The 22,315-nt window shown below is 35.8% G+C and overlaps 1 protein-coding gene across 1 annotated transcript in view; it reads right to left on the reverse strand.

Moving 5' to 3' along the window:
• The window catches only part of LOC136031156 (F-box only protein 42-like), a gene marked incomplete at its 3' end in the record, with an annotated part of 84,575 nt that overhangs the window by 43,618 nt on the left and 18,642 nt on the right, over nt 1–22,315 (reverse strand). The window contains 4 exon segments of the mRNA XM_065710488.1: nt 4,865–4,995; nt 13,499–13,621; nt 17,535–17,660; nt 21,301–21,427. Of these exon segments, the coding sequence (XP_065566560.1) occupies nt 4,865–4,995; nt 13,499–13,621; nt 17,535–17,660; nt 21,301–21,427 (507 nt within the window).

Below are 22,315 nucleotides of genomic sequence, written 5' to 3' on the forward strand. Positions count from 1 at the left end.
CCCTTTTTAAGAAATAAATAGATCGAAGGGCAGCTATTCCTCCCCCCAACATAAGACACGCCGGCATTGTATTTTCCGAAATGCATCTAATAGACAATTTCAATTGTCATTTTATTCAAGATAGTCCAAATATCATAAGACAAGGATTTTGGGTTTAAAAAAACCTCAGACCCTGAGGGCAAGGGTTGTAAGTTATGCTCCGGAGGCATTGAAGGTTTTTATGAACGGGATGGTTGATTAACTTTAGAGGAGGCTCATTTGGTTGAAAATAAGAAGTTCTGGTTCCCTTTTAAGAGTCAAATTTTAAGGGCTTCTGAGCCCTGCTCATGTTAACTTCCGCTCGTTTTGAGTTTGACTCGGTTATTCATTGTAATTTCAGTTTGTTTTGGGCTTCGTATATTTAATGAGCGTAATTGGTGGTACTTTTATTCTTGGTAGATCGTTTGATTCTATTTTTGCTCATTTTTAGTTCAATTGCCTTCTTTACTTTTCTTTTAAAAGCTTAATTTTTGGAAAAAGCGTTTTTTTAATTAATATGAATATAAAATAAATCAGTTAAAAAACTTTTTCCACAGAACAAGTTTGCCAAGGAAAAGTAAATAGCTCCATTAAGCCAAAAATAGGTAGAAATAAATTCAAATAGTTTTCTAAACTTAGAACTACCAGAAAGCACCATCAATAGATAAGTTAAACCCAAAAAAAAAGAAATTACAATAAATAACCGAAAAAAAACTCAAAACGAAAAAAAATTATCATGGGTATGGCTGACAACCCCCACGCCCTCTCAAGACCAGAACATAATTTCACTTTATTAAAAACAACATACATTGAAAAGTTTTCACTTTTTTTTTACTTTAATAAACAGGTATGAAGTTAAGAAATACATATGAGAATATGCATATTAAACTGACAATCCACGGTTACCATTTTTTTACGTAAACTGTAAATTCTGTTCTGGTCTTGAGAAGACAGGGGGATTGTCAGTCCTACTCCTTTTAATTTTGCTCGTTTTGACTTTGACTAGGTTATCTAATGTAATTTCTGTTCGTTTCGGCTTTCATTTACTTATTAACGGTGATTTGTGGTAGTTTTACACTTGGTATATAAGAAAAACTAGCTTATAGAATTTACCGACGCTTTCGTCCGTACAAACTCAAACAGTAAGAATTTTTTTGGTTCCCAAAGCCAACTATGCTTTCAAAGGAGATAAATCTTCTTAAACTTTTTGTGGTCATACGTTTTTAGCTTAATTTTTGATGATTTTTCACCCATTTTTTTCTTCCTTTTATAATTTGGCAGTCGCTCTTGCCAAAAATTGCAGAAGTTAATATGGAAGTCTTTTCAACAAAAAAGATTTGAGATTTTTTTCTATGTTTATAATATACTTATGGTGTGTCAAATTCTCCTTATCCCTTTTCTTAGGACTTCTCAACGAACTAAAAAAATACAACTCAAACCAAATACCCGAATTTGGAAAACCCAATTTCCAGGGGGTGTTTTCCGGTAGAGGGGTATTTTTTGCAGTGAAGGTATTTTCATCAGGGGGAATTTTCTGGGGGAGGGGGGTATTTTCCGGGGGGTAAATGCCTAAAGCCATTCCTGACTTCGAAAAGATTATGCTCTGCTTGTTTTTTAAACTAAAAAAACCTTAGTATATCTTTTACAGCACTCGTAATATCCACAAGGCCTGCAGGGTTCAGCAGCTCCATTTTCATCCTAGTATACCCCCTATGGTGCTCGTATTAAGCATTAACCCAATACTACCGTTATACCGTTAGGGAGAAAAAGCAGTGCTCACAAGAAGAGGCTTCATGAACTTAGTCCTTTTGGAGCTTTGAAATTCCTATAGTCTTTTTTTTTGCTACTATAAAACCGCGTCCACAATTAAAGTGAACCCAGTTTCTTTTCGCCTGAAATAGCGATGAACCGGTGAGGCCAAGACAGAATATCGTCAAGTGTATTCACAGGCCAAATCATTAGCCGAGATATTGCAGGTGTCGCCATTCCAAGGCTTTGAACCATGGTGATGATGATGAACAAATGTCCATCGTGATCAAAAATCAAACAACATATTTCCAAAGCAACTGCTTAATATACAAAAAATTCTTAATTGACACTGATTCGAAATTAGTGATTTTAATCCAGATTTATCCAAACACTCTTCTGTAATCCCGAAAAAATTTTTTAGGAGACTTCAAAATTAAACTAAACTTACATGACATCCAAGAGCTCCAAGAAGACCTACAAGACTTCTAAGATATGACGTCAAACGAGAATTAAAACTACACTATTAAAATCTTCATAGTCAATAATACTAGGTCAGAGGTTTACAGTTCTCCATTATTAAAAATGAAAACAGCATTTTTGCAAGGGTGGTACTGAGGTCTCCATTTTTCCAATTCTTAAACAGGCGACTTGAAAGTCACCGAGAGACTAACAGGGGTTCATAAAAGTCAATGTCTAAACCCACGTACTTTTCTTAGATCGGAACTTACAGCCTATGCTTCGCCCCATTTAACCCAATTTGGGTCACAAACAACAATTCCACGAAACATCAGTGGCGATTTATGAGGATGACCTATCCCTTTTATGCTATTATTTTACGCTTCTGTATTTGCCTAATTTATCCTGACTAGTTGCAATATTTGCTTAAATGAGCGGTATAGCACGAGAGAAACCGCCTTTGTAAATATTTCGTAAAGATCCTCAGATTTGTGAAATTTTTAATAGTTTATACACAAAATTTCATCCAAAACCCACAAGGAAATCCAATTATCAAAACTTCAGTTTTTTAAAGTTTTTTTTTTTAATCTTCAAAAATAAAAAGTAAGATTTCTAGATTTCCTATTTTATGTTTCTCCCTACAATTTATGTATTCCCAATACATACAAGTTGACAAACGAATCTTAGCTGAAATTAACTAAATTTATTTGTCATGACATCAGTACAATATCACAAGGCTAATCAAGGTTTACAAGTACGGAAGGTGCTATCCCCTCTCTCTCCCAAACCGTCATAATGGTTTAAATGTCATTTGCATTTTATTGACTGGAAATGTTAGGATTTTTTAGTTTTATATGTTTTAATTATAAGAGAAAATTTTAAAGTATATTTTGTTTTCAGGAAAGCGTAAATAGCACTCTGACCTTTAAACAGTTTAAGGAGTGGCAGCCCCAATCCCCTCAAAGTATATTTCTTTCCTGTAAAGTTTGAGTTGGTTATTAATTTTGATGTCTGTTAATGTCATGATTCATTTATTTATCTAAAACAATGTATGTTATCTTTATGTTTGGTGTAATTATTCCTTTTTGTTTCTGTTTGTTTAAGTAGGAATTGTTATATTTCTGCTCGTTTTAAGTTTTATTACTGATCATTACTTTTCTCTTAGTTAATATTAGGAATATTTGTAAAATCTTTCAGCTGGTCTGTTTAAGAATTACAACATTGGATTGTAGTTTAAACCTTTATTTTGTATATATATATATATATATATATATATATTTAACTGTTTGTTTGTTTAAATAAATGTATGTAAAGGCCATTTATTAAACGTAGTTGTGCTTTACTGTGTTAAAATAAAATGAAAAATAAGACGTCACGAATCTACAGAACCATCTTAGATCTTACTTGAGATTCCCTTAGAGCTGAAATTCTAATCTGAGTAAGTTATCATGCATAAGACGTATTAGCATTAGACGTTCCTCGTGGGACTTCTTTGGGCCACTCCTTTCGACAAGGCATGAACCAGAGGTCGATATGATGATCTGTCTTGTGCCGTTCAGTATAACTGGACGCTGCGCTGGCGTTCAAAGGTTTCAATTCACCGATTCTATGGTGTTCCTCGTGGTCGTTGTCCATCAATCGTTCTTTCGAGTGTAATTCTCAGAAAGTGTTCGGTAACAATTTTTTTGATATGCCCAAATCAACGCAGTTGCTACAGTTTATTTTACGATTGTGTCGGGAGATTCCAGCCACTTCACACCTCCTCATTGGTAACATGGTCAGTGCAACAGTAAATTTTGCGCATTGTAACAGTAATTTATAAGCAGTGCATCGCAACGAACGAAGATTATTCTCTTTATCTGTCCTCAGGGTCCAAGTCTCACACCCATACAGAGGGATCGGCACTATTAGGTTGTTGAAAAATAAACTTGTATTCTTCGTCAATTGGGTCAGTATCCATCAGGCGTCTACATGGCCAAAATTTCAAATCAGTTCAGCTTAAAAAATGATAAGAACCGATACAACCACAGTTACTTCCAAAGCGTGTTGTTCTTGTTAAGGTCCTCGTATCACTAAGTCCACCTCCCTGAAAGTCTCAAAGTGGTCGGATAAAGGCATAAAAACGATGTTTGGCCTGTTTGAGGTTTCAAGAATAAATACAACTTACTTTTTTTTAAATAGTTCTTTTTTGCTAGTAGATCGGAGAAAAAAAAAAAATTTTGATCTATTTTGAGCTTCACTGCAAATCAATACAACATTTAACCCTGTAGCTTTAATCTTCATTGACGTCGTCTTGTCTCTGTCTACGTGTCCTATAAGTCCAAGCGAATATGAGTCTAAGTCAAACGGTCAAATAACTGTTCTTCCAAATTTCTGACATATCTATATTACCCAACAATGTTGCTCTTTCACAAACCACTGCCAAGAATTTACAAGAACTGGCTTAATAAATTCTTAAAGGTCTCAGACCAAAATAAAACGTAATAGTTTATGTTGCAATCTCTGCACTAAAATGACAAGCACTATTAAAGAGAGAGAAAGAAAGAGAGAGAAAGAGAGAGAGAGAGAGAGAGAGAGAGAGAGAGAGAGAGAGAGAGAGAGAGAGAGAGAGAGAGAGAGAGAGAGAGAGAGAGAGACTTACTGGCACCGATAATAAGACTATTCCGCCTTGTAAGACGCTGTGCGATCGATGTAACATTCTACCTCCATATAAAATCAAGTTCCCGTCGTGGTGAACCAGATTTGCACAAAACCTTGGCTTAGGATACTGACCTTTAATTAAAATAAAACTGATTGAAGATTAGGAATAAAGATTTGGCTTTTCTTGTAAAAAAAATAAAAATAATAAATAAACAAATGAAACACAATCTCTTAAGTCACTAGACACATCATTCCTGGGTAGTGGATAAGAGGTAAAATATATGTTTCAATAAATTGCTATCACAAGCCCTGAAGGGCAGAATACGAATTTTGGGTCAATAAATAGAAAACTTAGTATAAAGGTAGCCATGCAGCACCTTGTTTTAAAAAGATTCATACAATGATTTCCGCATACATAATTCTAGGCTCAAGGTAGTAGACCCCGACTCCACGTTGGTTTTCTTCTTGGCGGCGAAGAGCAGAATTTTTGGGGAAACGGCGGAGGGCCATGGTACGCCACTTATTAATTTTTATTTGGAGAAGTTTCAAATCTGTTCAAAACACTCCGAGTGACATATCATTCAAATTCGAGTAAACAGACAAGTCTGGTTAGAGCCTTTTGTAACTCTAACACCACGTACTTCATAATGACTCACATAAAGTTTAGGAAAACGCGACAAGCACCAACACTCAAAAATTTTACTTACTTACTTTTGACAGTAACTAGACGCTGCTCCACCTCACTCGGCAAGCATAATTCCTCCAATAGAAATCTTCCATGAGACAGAGTTGTGTGCAATGGCTTCACAATGTGCAACAAGTCACTATCCCAGAACCGACTGAAAAGGCAGAAGCCTCAAAGTGCCTTTACATAATTTTGTATCACTGACTTCGGGCGTCAAGGTGTATTTGTAGTCTTCACAACGTTAACAATGTCCCAGCCACACGAGCCGTCGTCTCTTTACAATTTCTGAGACTAGGTACTGTTCTTTAAAGTGCTCATAAATCTCTTTGTTGGATACTTGTTCTTGGCGCTGGATATGTAGAATACGACAAAGACAGTCATGATCAAAGACATTCAGTTTTAACTCAAAACTCTGTAGTATCAAGAGTAATTTTTCATACTATCTTATCTCTTGCTATTCATACATGGTAGCGATTGCTTCCTTCCGTATTTGTGTTTTCATGATACCGTCCTGTCTTTTTACTCAATAAAACCAAGTAATCACAGTATCATACATATCAACCTAGTGTGTATCACAATAGTGAAGTAACTTTCGTACTCTGTGTGTAGCAAAAAACCAACAAAATTACGACTCAGTTCGTCTGAGAAAAGGGAAGAAAAACAACAGACAACTACATCTTCCAAATATTTTACAGCATTTAAACTAGACATATATAACTAGACAATTTTTGGAGATTTGGTGGAAGTTGGACCAAAAGTCGAAAATTTCGATCCAATTCCATTAACTGGTAGTGATGGTCCCAAATACAATAAATTCTGCGAAGGATTTCTCGTAGTCACGTTTAAAGTTATTAAATATAATGAAAGCCAGATCAAAATAAAAACCATACTCATATTTGAAAAAAGTTGATGAGTAGGTTGAATTTTTGTTGATCTTACTCCTCTCTTCTTTTCGAAATCCGAGTGATTCAGAAATACGAGTGATTCGAAATCAGAGCAGACTTCGTAAAATGCAAAATTCGTTGACTTTGCATTTTCGTAGTTCCACCAAATCGGCCCAAGTTAAACTAAGAAAGCAAAATCTGTTTCTGACCTTACATAGGCTATCAGATTTACTGTTTTTGCATTGGTGGGACCTATTTTATTTTCCACTGTTCAACCAAAGTTGAACAGTTAGCACTAAATAAAACGAGCTAATGACGGCCTTGGTTGCGAGTGTTCAAGAATATACTTTCAACTCACGGCTTCCTAGAAATACTCTTAACTTAGAATCGTTGATCTGAGCATAAGTTTTATCCACCTTAAAAAAACGCAACAATTGAAGATATATATTCTTATCAGTTTTTAGCATACAAAATTTCAACGAAATCAAAACTGTTGTGCCTTTTTCAATCGAACAATTCATGGCAACGAACTGTAATAAGGAGCGACTCGGCTCAATAGTAACTGAAACTCTAAAAAATGGAATTTTAATATCAATAGACACATCCAAAGAATCAGCTTATTATGTTGATTCAAATAAGATTTATCAAGTTTAGTTTTACCCATCATATAAGATTAATTAAGCTTAGGGTTACTCATCAAAGTTCAGAGCCTGAGGAAATTTGCCTGATTTTCAAAAAGGGGAAACACCACCTAAAGAGTTAAAGAATCTTACAGGATGTCAGAGAGCTTTACTGCAGAAGTTTCAATCTCCTATACACAAAAATGGAGAACTTTGTATTTGTTTGCCAGAAGAAAGATCACAGATGCGTGTTTATTTGTTTACTTTCTGTTTTTTTTTTGTTTTTTTTTTCAAGGTGTGATCGTATTGACCCAGTGGTCGTACAATATAAGAAGATCAAAGTATCGAAATAATGGTCCTAGAAGATCGCCAGAAGGCGCATTCGAACGGAAATTAAAAGTTCTAGTCCCCTTTCTAAGTGCCCGAAAAATTGGAGGACAACTAGCCTCCTCTCAAGTCCCCTTTTACCCAAAACTCGTCTGATCAAAATTTTGAGATAGTCATTTTGTTCAGCATAGTTGAAAGATCCAATAACTATGCCTTTAGTGGTAACGTGACCCCCCCAGCCCTTGGGGAGAGGCCTTTAAGTTATGAAATTTGCCCGTTGTTTACGTATAGTATTTGTTATGAGAAATATACACATATTTTTCAGGAAGGGGAGGAATTTTTTGTCCTTGGTGGCTTTCCACGGAGAGAATTTGCCTGGGTAGGCAAATTTATGGGGGTGAACTTCCCAGAGTAAATTTTACATTTGACCCTAAATTTTACATTTGACATAATTATTTTTTTTTATTTGGCTTACTTTCTCTTTGCCAATTCAGTTTTGCATGTGAAGATTGTTCCGGGAGAATTGTCCGGGGGCTATTTTCAGCATGCTTGGATTTCCGGGAAGAAATTCCACTAAAGGGGGTATTTATAGAGTGATCTGGAAAAGGATCAGAAATCTAAGCCTATTTCAACTGAAAGCATACTAAGAAGAGTTTTTCAGGCTGGATTGTCCACAATAAATTTTACGGAAGTGGGGGGGGGGGGGGTCCAACAAGGATTTAACCGATCGGAGGGAATTTTACGGGAGGGGTGTATTTTACACGGGAAGAAATCTCAACGGAGGTGTTTCCCGAGAGGGTAGAGAATTTTTCATGAATCATGAGCCATATTTGCCGGCATTATTTGAAAAAGAGCATAAATTAAATGAAAAAAAAAGTTTCCTCAACACAGTAAGTAAAAATTGTTCATGGAGGGTGAGTCAAATTTACCGGCATTATTTGAAAAACAATCCAAAATTAAGTTAAAAAGTGTTTTTTCATGAAAGTAAGGAGCAATATTAAAACTCAAAACGAAACGAAATGATTCCGTATATGAAGGTGTTGGCCGTCTCCTCAATACCTTGCTCTTTACACTAAAGTTTGACTGTTTGTTCCAATTTTCTAAGAACGGCTCCTAAAACACAAGGGCCTTTTATAGAATGAGAGGGAAGCTTAAGAAAAGGAAGTTTTTTTAAGAGTTCTAAAAATTTAGCGTAAAGAGCAAATTATTGAGTTGACAGGCAACCTTTTCATATGTGGAATAATTTCTGTTCATTTTGAGTTTTAATGTTGCCTCTTACTTTCAGTTGAAAAAACTAGCGTTTTTAAATTTAATTCAATAACAGATCAAATACCATCATAAATCAAAGTAGTTCAAGTCTTTTATGAATACGTGACATTGTGAGTTCGTTTTATGGAGCAAGAAAAAGCTCACAGAAAAAAAAATATTTTGTAATGCGGTAAATTCCAAATATTTGAAATACTGAGTCACTTGAAACACGGAAAGTGACAATCCTTAGACAAAGATTAAAATATTAAAAAAAAGAAATGTTGCGATAAAATATGCTGAAAACTAGAGCACAGGGATGAAATTACCGAGGGGATGACATATTACGGCTAATGACAAGAGATACATCTTAAAAGTGAATTAATAAAAAAAAAGTTAGATATATCTTATTTAACTTTAACAGTCCTTGTGTTTCAGAAATATGGGGAAGGTAAACAGGAAGGGTGTGCGAAAGCAAAGGATTGTTAGCTTCTAACCCCCCCCCCTCACTGAACTTCCTGGCTGAAAGGCCAAGAAACGGATATCAGCAACACCAGTAGGGACTGTAAAGTCCAATGCCGTATTCTTTACTTTACTCTTTACTGTGTATCCGGAGTCATTGTGAAAGAATTGTGACAAAACGTCAAACTTAAGCATAAACAGCAAGGTATTGAGGGGGAAGCATCCCCCCTCATATATGGAACAATTTCTGTTTGTTTAAGTTTTAATGTCACTCCTTACTTTCATTTGATTTTCAACTTCAAATTGTTTTCAAACAATGCCGGAAATCCGCCTCCCCAGTAGTAAAAGGGTCTAAGGGCCTGTCATCGTCCCTCCGGGGTCTCTACAGGTCCGATCCCCACTCCCCGTCAAGGGGCCCAGCCGTCGGGATTAATCCAGTGGTCACCTGCTACTGCTGCCATCTATTCTCCTGCAATCATAGTGTTCACAACTATCACCTCACAGCACCAGAACAGTCAGGACAGCTGAGGCGACTAAGCGGAGGAAACAGGTTTTATTGAGGTAGTGACACTTTAGAAAAATCGCCTTGGTTCGGGTATTGGAAATGACGGACTTACCGTAGCGCAACCAAATGCTATCCCTCCTCTCTTTTACAGTAGCAAGCCCGGAGACTCTGAGGAGGAAGAACAGTTGGAAAATATGGAGTATGGAGATTAGCTTTAATTTATATTTAATTTGAATCGAACTTGTGCAATTACAAAGTTACTAGTTCTTCACTACAAATACTAAAAGAGGTAAGGAACAACATATGTTTTTTTCGCACTTCAGTTCCGTTGGATCAATTCCGAACAAGTGATTGGTATCTACTTCTTTCTTTTCCGACGTAAATCAACAAACATTTAATGTTCAGCATCCATGTCAACACTAGGGTCTTGAATTCCAATTATAAATACGGGTGCAATTACTGCAGCACTTCTCCCGTCTTGAATTTTAATAAAAATACAATATGCAGAAGAAAATGCACTGGACAGCAAAATATTGTAAAAATGACTTGTTAAAAGAAATGCAAAAAATGCATTGGTAGTGGTCATAAATTCGGCTGGAAGGTAAACAAAAGGTAAACGTCCCAAAACAATCAACAGCGCAGTCAGTAGGCTTAGACACTGGGGTATAGCGGTCGAAACATAACGTCGATTAGTCAGTTTCTCACTGTCTTTGTTAGACTTCATAATGACAGCAACATTTAAAGCAAGGGTTACGCTAAAACAAACAATTGATACAATATATGTCATCCGAAAATGCCTGTAACTTAAGTAGTGGGTAATGTCTCCCATACAATAGCCAAAAGGGGCCTGGCTTTCAATATTTCTTACCCCAAAAATTAGAAAACCGCAGAGAGCAAAGCCTGCAATTAAGGCAACTTTTATGACATTCTTATCTGAAACATTAGTGGACAAACTTGGGACGAATATAAGAGTAAATCGTGCAAAAGTACACGAAGAAACGGTGATTGCCTCAACAATACTAATTATATATTCAAAGATGCTGATACTATAACAAAGATATAGATTTCTTAGCTCAAAAGTCTGAAGCAAAAGTTCAAGCTCACCCAAAGGTGAAGCAATGCATTTGAAAATTGTTTGGAAAACAATAATGTACTTGATTACAACCTTTTCTGTATGTACATATTTAATAGATCTTAATAAACACCAATTAGATAATTGTTCAACAAACAAACCGCACCCAGTGGCTATATGAAGGATTAACTTTTGAGTATCTGAAAGTCCATACATTTTTTCTACCCCAACGTAAAAGCTATTCAAAAAGTCAAAATACTGCTTAAATCCAAGCTATTATGAACAGGTGCTTTCACCGTAGCATTAGCCTTTCCTGACAAAAATAAGATTACAACTGCCAGCAACACAGAGTCGATCTTGTAGAAGTTCTGCAGGAAAAGGGGAAACTGAAACTCTGATTCTGTTTGATCATTTCTTTGATAACCTCAAAGGGATAAAAATCAAAAATAAAAGAAGGTTAATATTGAGCAAGAAGCTATTGAACAGATCTTAGCAATTGTCTTACCAATGCTATTAAAGTTATAGCCAAAGCAAAGAGCGAAAAGTAAATCACAAAAGAGTATTAATTTGACATCATTAAACCTTTCTTTAATTTAATTTCGAAACACATCAAAGCATGTCTTTCTTTTCTTACTTCCCTTGAGAATGACCTATCATTTTTTCCGACTTTCAAGTAAAATTCTATGTTCTTCATAATAAAGCGTTGCTAAGCATCACTACCACTGTCTATAATAATGATGGCTTCAGTATTTTTCGTGTGGCTTTGCCGTATTTGGAAAAAAGAACCAAATAGCCCCCCCCCCCTATACACCAACAATGCAAGTCACGACCGGATATAAATTATTACTTACAAGCCCAAGAACTAATCATATGTTGATGGCATGTTAAATTTGCTTCACATCCTACAATGAGAAAACCGAATTTACCTGTTAGATTATCCTCGGCATAAAAAGAGCTGAAACCTCTTAAAATCTCAATTCTCGTTATACAAAGAGATTGCGTTATGCAATTCTATCATAGGTGTGCAACACTTTAACCATGGGGAGGGGGCTTTGCCGTATTTGGAAAAAAGAACCAAATAGCCCCCTCCCCCCCCCTATACAACAACAATGCAAGTCACGACCGGATATAAATTATTACTTACAAGCCCAAGAACTAATCATATGTTGATGGCATGTTAAATTTGCTTCACATCCTACAATGAGAAAACCGAATTTACCTGTTAGATTATCCTCGGCATAAAAAGAGCTGAAACCTCTTAAAATCTCAATTCTCGTTATACAAAGAGATTGCGTTATGTAATACTATCATAGGTGTACAACACTTCAACCATGGGGGGGGAGTGGATGAGATCCTATTTTTTGCAATGATACATTTTTAGATAATGCAAGTCAACAATTTTATATTTAGCTGGAACTTCTCTCCCGAAGTAAACTAAATCCTGTTCGAAATAGAACGTTACCTCTACCAATGGATTTCACGCTGTCTGTCATTCATATAATTTGTGTGCCTCATGACTTGCTTCCAATTTTCCCTTCTATCCGTCAATGCATGTATCAACGCTTAAGGCTGGATCTTCAGTGTTGTCTCCGCAGCAGCGGTTTTAGGCCCGGGCCCGGGGAGAAGGCACCTGCCACTTAGTTTTTCTGACATCTGAAACTAATTTCTTTCATATTATATAGAAGATATACCCCCTCCAGATTATGAGGCGTCAAACCGCTACTGGGTCTCTTGTCTTTGTAGCATAAAAAAGATCTAAAGTATAACCTTCAACCTTGCCTTTGCAAGAAGAATCAGGGGCAAAAGAAATTTTTTAGCGGCCACTTATAAAGTTTACAACTATATGGGCGTTCCGACAGCAATATAAGTTTTACCACTGTAAAGACTGAGATAATTTGCATGCGGGCATCCATGCCCCAAGCAGACAAGTAGAAAAAATAAATTTTTCCACGAGATGTCAGTTAATGTCCCCATCTATTTCAATTCTTTTTCTCCACCAGGAATAGGAGATTGAAATAAAACCTTTTACAGCTAAAGAACAAAACTATAATTTGCATTTAATGTCGAAATTACCAACAAATCATTCATTCTAATGAGGAGGTTTTATACAATCAAATTCGGGTTACGATAGCTTTTCCACTTTCATCTTACGATTCGATATTATGCAAGACAAATAATTAGCTATTCTTTGAATATATTTATCTACATTCTTTGTTTGTTTACTCATTGTTTAGTTGTCCCAAAACAATACACATAAATAGAGAAAAAAAAATGAACATAAATCACATTCAAAAATCACCAGCTTTTCGACAAAAATAACCAGCGAAATATAAACCTAGAACGTACAGAAACTATCCAAGGTTAAGAGTAGGCTGTCGAGCCTCAAATGTCTCTTTTATCTTCGCATTTGTTCTATGTTTAGCACCCAAAACATAACACAAAAACTACAGTCTTATCCCAACAGATAGCTCCAGTCTTGTCACTAACCAAGAAAAGCAAGTTCGATATGCTTTGATACTGAGTACAGTCTCAAATTTTTTTCTTCTTTTATTTGTAATCATCAAATTATTATAGCCTAAATTGATACGAGAGGATTGGTCTCATCTTTAAGCTAAAACAATTCAAAACAAAAGTCATAGTGCAAGGATTCCGAGAAGATCATCCAGTACAGAAATAATAAAAAGGGACATCAGAGACGGTATCATGTTTTCAAGATGGAATAGGAACTAGGTGATTCACCAGTATCCCCCCACCAAATTAAAAAATTTTGGCTCTTTTCTTCCGTGTAGTAAGATTATGACTACCGTTAAGACAGTTAATTGCATGGCATTTTACCTGTTGGTATAATCCTTTCCCACTTTCTAGAGCTTAGGTTCATCTTCCATAGGTCATTGAAAGCAGCACGATAGTCTCTGTAATCGTCCACAAACGAACCACCAAATGCATACAAGTAGTCACCTTTAAAATAATATTCTGAATTAAAACTAAATGTCCTAAGGAGGCACAAAAACAGGGATTTATTTAAAGAGGATAGAAAACTTGAACGTACACAAACAGAACGTGAAGCACAGGTAAAGCATTTAAAACTACTAGAAAATCAGTAAAACATCAATAATTCGAAAGTAAGCCAGAGTCACCTCCCTCTTCCTGCAACCGTTCTTGGTCTTGTGTAAAAACATTCAAGACTTTGACGAAAGCAAAATGTACCATATCTCTTGTACCTCTTTTTAAATATTGAACCTTAAAGCTGCCGCGCTTATCGTAAAATATAAACGAAAGAGGTAAACTTAGAGATTTTGAGCTACAAAAGAGAATTTTTTATCGAAGGTTAATTTTGGTCGTACATTGCGGTTGAGGACTGTGGTGGAGTGAGAAATGCCGGGATTAGAAATGAATCAGCTTAGTAATCATTTCACCTTAACGGTAAGTTTAATAATAATCTAGTAAGATGCAAACAGTAACAATGCCTAAGTAAAGAGCCATCAGTCTTCAGTGCATTGCCAATTTTTTTTTGTACGTGTGATTTTTTTTCTTGCTGATTTCGTATCAAAGGAGTGGTCGGAGAATTATGAAGGAGATTCATTCGTCTGGAAATTGAAAGTTCAAGCGTCGTTTTAAGAGTTAAAAATCACAGGAGGACAACCAGTCTCCCTTCCGTGTCTTTTTTTTTGCTGTCCCTTCTAGCCCCGTAGACATCCGATCAGCAACTAGAGTTTGCCGTTTTTTCAAAATAGTATAAAAATCCAATAATATGGCTTCTTGGATGACCATCATAAACCCTGAGGCAAGGGCTGTAGATAGTGCAAATTTACAATTGTTTTCACACAGTATTTACATGCTTGTTCGATGTTGGGTGTGCGACTAGAACGGCATTTAAGGGGATCGTTCTGAGGGTCAAAATCATCAAACAATTTTTATTGCAGGTAGGAGGGTAGGGCCAGGAAATGGGTCAAAAAGCTTTTTGTTCTGATCAGTTTGGAGCTTACAGCCGTAAGCCCTTAGGGAAAAAGGAACCTGATGTACAAAGAAATATTCCAGGACAGGGCCCCTCCAGGAAAAAGGACTAACACATTTTACTGGATCGGCTCAAAACTTATATCGCTTAGTTTTTAGGTTAGGGGGACCCCAATGCAGAAGGAGCAATAGAAAAAAAAATATTGATTCGCTTCAAAACGGGCAAGGGAACAGCCAATAAACTTTTCCCCCGGCCACACCTCATGGAAGGCATTTCATAGGTACTCACTTTGACTAAGCACTTCTTATCTTTTCTCTTCAAATTCTTTCTAGCTTTCAAAGGGTGTTAGGTTTCAGATACAGTAGAAACATAGTCTTTTAATGCATAGACTCATTTTGACAATAGGTTTAGCCATTTATCTGTTTAACAACCCAAGAAAAACAAGTCTATTCCTTTAATATACAATTCGGTAAAATACCATTTTGCCACCATGAATCAAGGTTTTATCTTCTACCACAAAAGTGGGAACCAAAAAGAGTTCTACCTCTAAAAATGGGAGAGATCTTAGAAGTTTCTTTCTCCGACCCACTTAAATTTTTTACACCATAATACTCTGTGGTGCCTATAACCTCTTTCTGTTAAGGGGACGTCATGGGAACGACTTTAAGGATCAAGTTGAAATTATCAGGCACCATTGGGAATGACGGAAAAGAACCTTTTATCTTGATTTGAGGGAAAAGGTTGAAGGGAAGCGTCAAAAAATTCTGGTCTCCAATCAATTCAAACTCACGGCACTATGAGTCCCTGTTATAATAGAATCTATTTCCATGAAGTAGCGATGCAGAACGAAAGAAACGATGTGCACCCAGGTTATAAAAATGCTGCATTATTTCAGAAACCACAAGCGAGATTGTTGAAATTCTCGAGAGGTGTTGGGAGGCCGAGCAGAAATAAAGTTAATCTATTTACAGTAAGGTAGTGAGATAAATAATAATAAAAAAAAAACAGTTTATATTAGATACCCAGACTATCAGAATAACATACTTTTAACATCTCAGGAGCGATTAGGCTGATCGAGTCAGTGCTTTCAGTGAATATTTAGGGAGAACAAGGGAACTCAAAATATTACGTTTGGGAAAGGGATAGGGGTGCATGAACATTTTTTCCTTTGGTGTGTCGGAAAAAGGACCAATATTTGTACTTTATTGAAAATAGAATATAATTTAAAAATTCCCTTTTTCACAATCATAACATTAAAAAACTAAAACGACAACGACTTTTATGAATTTTATCTTTGTATGCTAAACAATTCGTCTAATTTCATTAGTTCTTTCCATTCATTTTGGTGACTATGTTGGGGTTTTTTTCTGGCTTTTTGACAGCTAAAAATTAGACTGACCAAAATACAAATCGTTTAATAAAGGGCAAATAACACTCGAACCGTTTAAAAGGGTTTGAGAGGGATGTGGAGTAGCACCACTCTTATTTGCAAACCTTTATTAAACTTGTGATATTATTTTTGTGTGTGTGTACTGTTTTTGTTTATTTTTTTATGTGACGATACATAAAAAACCCACTGCTGGAAGTGCAAATCGTTTTCAGGAAAGCGCAAACGACGCTATTGGCTTTAGAAGGTTTGGGAGGGGGTATTCATATTCCTGTTGGTCGTAATTTCTGTTCATTTAAACCCCCCCCCTAGGTTTTGAAAACAGTTTTCTTTTTCTTCCTTAAAAATCATCGAAAAAGGATCTTCTCCCCCTTGATTTTTAAAAAAATACTGTTTTGCATATCTTCTTTATAAAAATTAAATAAAAAAAGATTGCGTCCCCTAATTAACATGAATTGGGACCCTTGCCAAAGACTTAAGAAAATGTTTCAAGCCAAGGTTTTCATTGATCCATAGACGAACGACTCTAAATTTCAAGATCTTCAAAAAAATATTGTTTTGCTTTTTTTTTTCTGGCCCTATTTTCAGCAGACCAATATTTTTTTTTTTATTATTCATTAGATTCCCTGTTTCCTTGGCTCGGATAAAAAGAGATTGCGTCCCCTAATTAACATGAATTAGGACCCTTGCCAAAGACTTAAAAAAATGTTTCAAGTCAAGGTTTTCATTGATCCATAGGCGAACGACTCTAAATTTCAAGGTCTTCAAAAAAATATTGTTTTGCTTTTTTTCTGGCCCTATTTCCAGCAGAGCAATAATTTTTTTTTTATTATTCATTAGATTCCCTGTTTCCTTGGCTCTGATAAAAAAAACTTTTCTGTCCCTTTTTTGGGCCGATTGTTGGAGGGACCAAAATTTTTTTTCAATTTTTTCTTGCTAATTGGATTCTCATTCGCCATAGGATAAAAGGTAATCGTCTCAACTTGATCTTAAGAATATTTCTGGCCATTTTAGGGGTCTCTTATTGGCTTAGGGGCGTACCCCATATTAATCTTTTATTGTAAATTAGGTTATCTTTGTCCCAAGCACTTATAGCAGTAAGTTTTTAGCTGATTATAGAGAAAAGTATTTTAGGCACAATTTTGGGACCCACCCAAAAATCCTCTCCTAAAACAAATACATATGTGGTCTCTTTACTCCATATATCGACGCCGTGGCGAGGAGGGGTTCCAAGGATATCCTACACAAAAAGACGTAGCCTAAGGGGATGGAAGCTAAATATCTTTTAATTACTTTCCACGGTGCTTAGAATTTCTAATCAAACGGAGTCTCCTCTAAATTTTCTACAACCACCCTATCCCTTCCATAAAAGTTCACCAGCATAAGTAATAATACAGAAAAACAATACATGGGATGCATTTTGCTCTTTACTAAGTCAATACTAGGGTGCTGACTCTGATAATATGATATTCTAGCACATATTCCTATTAAAAGCTGAACTGAAAAAATTAACACTAAATTTGGCTTACCAACGACACAAGTAGCAACATGTGAACGCCTTGATGGAGCAATGTCGTGTATTTGTGTTGTGCATTGCAACAAAGCTGATCCTCTTAGGCCAGAGTATAGCTTATCAATCCCATATCTATAAGTACCTGAAACAGAAATGTGCTATAATTATGCATTGTGTCTTTTCTTTGTGCAGCCATATGTGCTGTCATGCGTTATTATATTTGTTACAAGTACTACCTAAGTAAATTCTTTTGGTTCTTTTATGGCCATCGCTGTCTTTTAGGCACAAATGAGCCTGAGAAAATTTACCTGATTTTCGAAAAAAGGGAGAAACACCCCCTAAAAGTCATACAATCTTAATGAAAATCACACCATCAGATTCAGCGTAACGATAAACTCTATTGTAAAGGATTTCAGCTCCTATTTAAAAAAAAACTTGGAACTTTGCATTTCTTTCTTTTTATTGCTAAAAGAAAGATCACGGATGCGTGTTTATTTATTCTTTTTTTTTCAGGGATGATCGTATCGACCCAGCAGTCCCATAATATCGTGAGAGGGCTCATTCAAAAGCAAATTAAAAGTTTTACTGCCCTTTTAAGGGACCTGAAAGATTGGAGGGCAACTATGCCCCCTCCCCCCTTTCGCAAAACAGTCCGATCAAAATTTCGAGATAGCCATTTCGTTCATCATTGCTGAAAGGTCCAATAACTATGTCTTTGGATATAACATGGCCCCTCCCCCAACCACCCCAGGGGAGAGGTTCTTATTTATAAAATTAACCAGTTCTTTACGCATAGTAATTGTTTTTCGAAGTACTTATATATTTTTGGATGAGGGTGAATTTTCTGCTGGGGTTTTTCCATGGAGGAATTTCCCGTGGGGAGGGAAGTTTCCGAGGAGTGAACTTGTCAGGGGAAATTATACACTGGGGGGAATTTGCCAGAATTCCTATACAAAATTCTTTTCATTTAATTCTTTTATTTTAAAATATTTTTTACGCGTGGAGTTGTTAAGAGTAATTTTCCGAGATAAATTTTCACAGAGATTGAATTGTCTAGACAATATTTCTATGGGGGGGGGGGATTTTTTCATGGAGCTAGGGCCAGATTTCTTGGCATTATTTACAAAACGATCAGAAACTAATTTTTTTTTAAATAGGGCTATTAGACTGAAAGTAAGGAGCAACATTAAAACTTAAAACGAACAGAAATGATTACGTAAAGGGTATTATCCCCCTCTTCAACACCTCACTCTTTATGCTTAAGTTTGAATTTTGTCCCAATTCCTTAAGAACGACCCCTGAAACACAAGGCTAGTTTAATTAGAACAATATGAAGCTTTTTTGAAAAATACTAAAGAGCATTAGCGTAAAGAGCGTTGTTGAGGAGAGGGCAATCCCCTTTCATATACAAAGTAATTTCTGTTTGTTTTAAGTTTTAATGTTGCGCCTTACTTTCAGTAGAAAAAACTTGTTTTTTTTATATTTAATGTACAGAAGGAATTCATCCTTCAATATCCTCTCAGTTGGAATCATAAATGAGGACTAAGCATGAATACGTGGAGGATGGGTCCACTATTATTGTTGACATACTGTAGCGTGAAGTTGAAATTACTTTTACATGATACTGTAAAAGTGGTTGGAAGACTTCTCATGACAGTATCCTGGTGCTTTTTTCTTTTTTTCTTGTAAAAATATCAAATCATATTCTTCCCTGGACCAACGTAGAAGAGTGGAGAGAAGTATTCCCCATGACCAGAATTCTTCAAAAGTTTATGAAATTTTAATTTTATCTTAATTTTTTCTTATTTTGCCTCTAATTTTAAGCTCCGACGCCTAGGAGTTTGACAAAGTTCTTTTAGTATTTCGTTGATGTTTTCAACCTAAAATTTTTCAAGATATCATATGAAATTTTTTCAAGTCGGAAATAGCAACAAAGTCCTTGAAGAATTTTGCCATAATCCTATGCATCTGAACTTGGCATAGAACAGAATTATTCACATCCTTCCTCAAAAATCATTTTTACATTTCGAGGCCCTCTTAAGAAATCTTGGAGGAGGCATCTTTTCTGGGGTAATTTGTGTTTTCGAAGCATTGTTATGCCAAAGTTAAACTTTACAGTAAAGGCAAGGGGCGATTGGGGTGAAAATGCCCCTAATAATTATATTATACCACACATTATATTAAAAACAAATAGAAATTAAATGAAAAAAAGTTTTTTTCCAGTGAAAGAAAACAGCAACACTGAAACAAAATGGACAAAAATGGTACTGCATATGAGGGTGGGATGCCACCCCCACAAAGTCCCACTCTTTACAGTAAGGTTTAAATAGCGCTGAACTGAATAGAAATTATCTCATATGAGGTGGACTGCCTCTTCCCCCTTATCCCCCCTCTTTACGCTTAAGATGTATACTGATTTACTAAAACAATTTATGAGTGTAGCAAATGGGGTTAATGGGTAGTTGCCAGTGTTTTATTTGCCTTTTACAATATCACAAAAGAAACTCTTATCTTTCAAAGGAAATGTGTAGCAGCAAGCTCTTTGATTCTTGTGGCACTACAAAAAATATTTTTCATCCCATCCCAATTGTCCTTGTTCGAACAGTCGCCCTTAAAGCTTTGGGGGAAAAGAGCGAACTCTCATAAGAAGTGCCAGGGTTTAAGGGAAAAGGGGCAGCCCCCTCATACAAAGAATAATTTCCATTCAGTTAAGCACCAGTATAACTTTACCATATAAGATAAGATACGAGATAAGTTTGCAAGAATGGAAGGATAATCGCAAACCAAGATTAGAATATTGGAAGCTACAGTGATGACAGGGTTCAAATATACTTCAGAAACATGGGCGCTCGTAATAGCGGATGAAGATTTGCTAGATGTTTTCCAGAGAAAATGCCAACAGATTGTTCTGGGTACCAAACTGACTGCCCGTATTTCAAACAGTCGGCTGTACGAACAGTTTTGTTCAATCCCACTTTCTAGGGCTATAACGAGGGAACGGTTGAGATGGCTAGGGAATGTTCTGTGGATGAAAGATGACAGATTGCCGAAGATAGTCCTTTTCGGGCAACCGTCTAGGGCTAGACAAAAAGCAGGTAGTGCACGGTTTGGGTAGGAGGATGCCATAAAGAAAGATTTAAGGGAAATGGGAACTTCCTGGGAGAATGTAAAGAGAGAGAATTTGTACAGATTGGGATGGAGGAGGAGAGTGAGAAGCTGTGTTGGTCTCGGACGGCTTGAAGCGGCAGTAATTTGTTGGTAGTTGTACAATTTCTGTAAAATACCCAGTAATACCCGTTTGTAAAAGCCCAGACGAGTCTAATTCGTACTTCAGAGAAAATAAACACAGCAAAAAAGAAAAAACAAACAAAAATATTAGAGCTGGTCGATGAAAAACACAACAAAATGTCAAAAACTGTAGTCAAAAATGCCGGAAAGAATTAAAATCCATACAATTGAAAGGGATTAAACCGAATAAAGACACAAGGACAATTTACTCTGAAACATAACTTCCAGCTGCAACCTTATTATTTGCGGGTCCATCAGAAAAGGTCCTACCAGTTTGGTCTGTACATCTCAGACTATTTTGAAAATGAACTTGTTCTGAAATTTCGTCAACATCTTACTTTTTATCATGACCATCTTAATTACACTAGTTACCTTTATTATTTATTCCTTGTTTGGAAAGAAGTAAATGGTGCCAAACCAAGATTTTGGCTTTTTTGGGGGCATCTGACCAAGAAAAAGAGAAAATGGCTGTAAATATTCTGAAATAAACTTACTTTTAGCAACCCTGTTCCATTGTTTGCATACTAGACTGCAGCTCCTTAAATCTGAATATGGTGCAAGGCTACGAAAAATTATCTCCAATATTTCATCTGGGAGGGTTTTTGACATGTTTTCATCCATCTGGTAAAAATACTTATATAAAATAAACATAGCTGACAAATTTAAAAAAAGATCAAAGCCCTAAAAAACAACAAATAAAACTAATGAATAGTTTTTGACTCAATGAAGTTTCATTGTGCACCACCTACTATAAATTTTATTTCAAATTTGAAAATACAACCATAATTTTTCCATCGTCAATTGTTTTCAGTAATAATTTTTGAGTTTTTCTTTATTTTGCTAAATCTCAGTTGTGCAATTACATGCAAGTCCTGTGGAGTTCTGCCCTAGAATTGATAATACCCTATCTATCTCTCACTGAAGCTATTCCTCTCACTGAGACTATCTGTCTTGGCTTTACTCCAATTAACCATGGCTCTCAAGTTTTTATTAACTTCGACCAACTTTATTATAATTCAATTCGCTTTTTTTAATTTAGTTTTTCGTTTTAATCCACTAATTAAGGAAAATCTCGTAAAAAAAAACATCTTTAAATATACACAAGGTCTTATTCCGCCGTAAACGTCACCAAAAGTCTTTATACTATATACTATGGAATTTTGTTGCTTTGTCTATTCATCTTTGGACATTTGGTAAACTTTTTAAGAACTTGTAAATGAGACATTTAGACATTTTTGATACATTTAGGAAAAATACTTATGAAAAATTAAGAGCATAATGCTTGTTTGTAAAATAGCACTTAAAAGAGGAATTTAAAAGTTAGTTTTGGAGGATCAAACATTGTCACCCTAAATAGCAGAGCGAATTAACAAATGGTTAAATGTTTTATAAAGTTAAGTATGCTTCTTCTACAAAAATAAAGCTTTTGTTAATACCCACTGGAAAAGAGCGCAACTAGTATCCGTTCCTAAACATCTAGCTTATTCCTACCATACCCACACGCCTTTA

The sequence above is a fragment of the Artemia franciscana genome, chromosome 9 (genome assembly GCF_032884065.1).
Source record: "Artemia franciscana chromosome 9, ASM3288406v1, whole genome shotgun sequence".
NCBI classification, from domain to species: domain Eukaryota; kingdom Metazoa; phylum Arthropoda; class Branchiopoda; order Anostraca; family Artemiidae; genus Artemia; species Artemia franciscana.